General features: G+C 44.4%; 1 protein-coding gene across 1 annotated transcript; it reads left to right on the top strand.

Moving 5' to 3' along the window:
• Positions 1–236: 236 nt before the first annotated feature.
• Positions 237–691, top strand: LOC112141588 (39S ribosomal protein L37, mitochondrial-like). The gene is made up of 2 exons (XM_024264734.2): positions 237–414; positions 485–691. The coding sequence occupies exons 1-2, from the start codon at positions 361–363 to the stop codon at positions 674–676; spliced, it is 246 nt and encodes an 81-aa protein (XP_024120502.2). The 5' UTR covers positions 237–360; the 3' UTR covers positions 677–691.
• The last annotated feature ends 3510 nt before the right edge of the window (positions 692–4201 follow it).

Raw genomic sequence — 4201 nt, 5'->3', positions numbered from 1 at the left:
AGCTATTAATTTTAGCATCTTTAGCTATCAAATTCTACTTACATTATTCACACTAACATTATCACAGATAATGCTAGTGTGAATATATCTAGTTTTTAGTTAGTTTAAAGCTAATGATGGTTAAGATATGTGTTTTACATCCACAACCCGATTAGTCGACTAATCGGAAAAAGTAATCAGTGATCCATCGACTACTAAAATAATAGTTTGTAGGAGCACTATTCCACTCTCTGGTCTAACTGTGTTAACCTTCGAACAGGGTTCAGAGACGACTACCTGTATCCTCACGCTCACACGCTGTACTTCCTGGAAGCAACAGATCCTCAATGGAAGCTCAAGCCGGAGCAGTTCAGAGCCAAGATGCTCATGTTCGCCTTTGGGAACGCTTTGGCGCGGGCGCACAAACTTTACGGGGTGAGGAGGGTGCAAGCTAACCTTCTGCAGCGTGACTGGGCGGGCTTCATTTCCACCTCTGTGTTTTCAGACCGAGCCTCTGCAGCGCCCCATAACCGTGCAGTCGGTGGGCACTAACGGGAGGGTCTTTGAGTTCCTGGTTTTCCAGCTCAACACCACCGACCTCGTTCAAGACGACGGCATCAAGAACCAGGTCAGCTGGTCGCCCATTTATTCTCGATCATTTGCTAAAAAAATTGTAGCTATGAAAAGGAATTTGTAAATTTCTGAATCATTGCATTTGTAGTGATGTTTGGGCAACAAATAGCTTAATAATGTGTTAATCGGATAATGCACACTTCACTGAGCGTTATCTCTTACATAATGGACAAATCGAACAGGATTATCCCACTTTTAGAACGGGCACTTTTAGCAAACGCTACATAAGTTAGCTACCTCCTGGCTGCCTGTCCCTTTGAAGGTCTTTGTTGAACGAACCGGTCACTTTGTACACCTTAACTCTTCATGATTCATATAATCGAAAGCTGCCGTCCGCATGGCGCTCACTCTGAAGTCTTGTAGGATGCGAGAGCGTGATATATAAATCTCACAAATTCTCAGAAACTCTCACGTTATTAGCACTACAGACAACTTCCATATAACAGTTCAATGAAACTTAGTATTACCCAGAATAAAGCATTTTTTACACATTTTAATAATAACAATAATTTTGAACCAAAAGTATGTCTTCTTTTAAAGGCCTCGTGCAGTGGCAACATTTTTTTTTTAATTTAGAAAGTTAATGGAACTTGGAAAACGAATCCGATAAAAATATTCACTTAAAATGATCCAGCGCGATTTTATTGATCATTTTATGGTCGTGCACAGCTTTAAATTTGGGCGATAGGTGGTGATGGGCGGGGCTGTGCGTGACGTCACTTCAGGGATCCCAGAGTGTAAGCAACAATGGCGGACGGTTTGAGAAGCAACGTAGACCACGATTTAGCGGATATTTCTTTGGATGAAGGTCATGAGCCTTCACTGGAATTTTAACGACACAGGGTTCGTAGGGTGTACAGCCCTACCAGTTTGAACCGGAGGTTTCCTCATCTGAGGATACAGGGGCTTCGGATGACGATGGTGAAAGCTCATACAGCGATGGCGCCGAGAAGACGATCAAACTTGACTATTTAGAGGAAGTAAAAGTCGTAACAAGGTTTCCGTAGGTGAACCTGCGGAAGGATCATTACCGGAAAAGGAAAGCCGCCGCCGCGAAGCGTCCTTTGTCGTCCTCCTCCAGGGCCGAGGCGGACGGATAAAATCAATAATAAACATATATGTACCTTGTATCTTGCAATAAGTAGGGCTGACAAATTATCACATTAATTGCGGTTTATTAATTGGAGACATTTTAGTGCATCATTGTAAAAATTGCATTAATATCATTNAGGGAGTAAAAGCCCTTTGTGCGGGCTCGGCTGCCGGCGCCGGACGACCGTCCGGCGAACCCACGGCGCCCCCCATGCCCGGCCCGGGGCCTCGGAACCGCAAACCCCCCTCAGCGCGGCGGCCTCACCCTGGCCGTTCGGCGCGCGCCCGCCAGGTGCCTGTACACCCCCTGCGTTCCTCCTCCTGAGGGCCGGGGAGGGCTCAAAGCCTCCCCCTGACCGGGGAGCGCCCCTCTCCTTTATTGAAACGGGAAATTCATGAAGGGAGACCCCCTTCTTCGGCACATTACTGCACCCAAATACCACACTCCTATTCACCATTATCCCGTTCGAATCCCCAAATCCATGGAAGTCCAAATTCTATTATGTTAAGTAATTCCATGCCCAGAAAGTCATCACAACACTAGCGGATCTAGCTGTATGTTCCTGTACTGACGTCACACGACCTATGACCTACTTATCGGTGGCTGCCCAAAATCTGAGCGACCGCGCTATCTTTGAACGCTTGAAGAGAGTGCACGGGGCCGCGGGTGACAAAATAATTATATGGGGGTTCATTTGTGACATAAATACTAATGTTTTATTGCAGTTTAAGAAAAATCACGATTTTCACCGCACGAGGCCTTTAAGAAAAATGTCAAGAAATAAAGTTTTTAAAACATTATTATGTCAATGCTGACAATGAGAAAAAATGAATGGGAAACTGACCACGCAGACACTCAGGCTGAAGTGGACTGAGGTGGAGGTTCTTCCTCAAATCTTGATGGCTTTTCTCTGACTGCAGAATGCCATCCATCCATCCATCTTCTTGACCGCTTCTTCCCTTTCGGGGTCGCGGGGGTGCCGGAGCCTATCCCGGCTACTGAAGGGCGAAGGCGGGGTACACCCTGGACAGGTCGCCAGTCTGTCGCAGGGCCTCAATCACACACATTCACTCTCACATCCACACCTAGGGGCAATTTAGAGTCACCAATTAACCTATGAAGCATGTTTTTGGACGGTGGGAGGAAGCCGGAGTCCCCGGTGAAAACCCACGCATGCACGGGGAGAACATGCAAACTCCACACAGAAAGGTCCCAGCCGGGATTCGAACCGGGGCCTTCTCGCTGTGAGGCGAGAGCGCTAACCACTTGCGCCACCGTGCAGCCCGACTGCAGAATGCTTAAGATAAAAGGGAGTAGAGGGAAAGGAAGTTAGGAAATGTTTAGATTAAAGCAGCATGTGGGCAAAAGAAAAACGTATGAATTCTGGGAAAACAGGGAGGAAAAGTTGGGGTAAAAAAAATCTGACTATTGGATAAAAAGAGGGAACAGTTAGAGTGGAAAGCACTGGATGAAAATGAAGAAAACATGTATGTGTGAAAATAAAGTAAAGGATACAAAAATAATTTCTGAGAAGAGTTTATTAGGGATGAATGTATTGGGAGAATGTATGTGTAACTGGAAGTAAAGGAGTGAAGAAATCAGAGTTGAGACAATCCTGTCAGACACACCTGAGAGTAAAAGTGTCCTTCTTTCAGGTTCTGCTCTTCTCTTAAGCTTAACTTTACAAGCAACTTAATCAATTATAGCAAAGTCCCAGAAAATTCCCTTCTGAGTTTAGGGGGGGCATTGGCCCTCCTGTCACCCATAACTGGGAGTTCTCTCTTTACACGCTCTCTCGCTAGCTTATATGTTAAAAACACCAAAAATACAATTTTCTTTGGAGTGGGTCTCTAATATCTAAAAGTCTTGTTGAAGGCTGAGATTCTGTGTCCCACAGTTACAGAACTTACATAGAGAAATAATTTCACATCATAAACATTAAGGTACCAAAGTGTGAGAACGACAATGATGCCCTGCATGACGAAGATAATGATGGACTTAATGGGATTAGAACAGAATAATATTCCAGTACAAACACAGAGGATTCCCTCTTGTGAGTGGAATTAATTGAAGTTTGAACAATCACAGGGCTGTAATCAGCAGAAAGTGGAGCATGTGGTTTACGCCCCTTGCTAAGCTTCCCAAATTCCCACATGCTGCCCTGTGAGAGTCTAAACCAGGGGTGTCAAACTCAATCACACAAGGGGCCAAAATCTTAAACACTCCTTAGGTCACGGGCCGAAAAAACAGTAACTTTTTTAACATAATTATTAACTATATATATAGGACTACTAGCGATAATGCTAGAGTGAATGCTGTAAACTGAATTGGCCGCTGAAGCTAAAATCACTGAGGTATTAGTTGAAAACGGTGAAGTTGATAACCTGCTAAAATATTAGCTAAAAGCCAAAACAGCCACAAAAACAAACAAAAAAAGCCAAAATTAGCCAAAACAGCTAGCATGTAGCTGAAATATTAACCTAAAATAGCATAAAA

The sequence above is a fragment of the Oryzias melastigma genome, unplaced genomic scaffold (genome assembly GCF_002922805.2).
Source record: "Oryzias melastigma strain HK-1 unplaced genomic scaffold, ASM292280v2 sc00918, whole genome shotgun sequence".
Classification (NCBI taxonomy): domain Eukaryota; kingdom Metazoa; phylum Chordata; class Actinopteri; order Beloniformes; family Adrianichthyidae; genus Oryzias; species Oryzias melastigma.
This window is presented reverse-complemented; position numbering and strand designations above follow the sequence as displayed.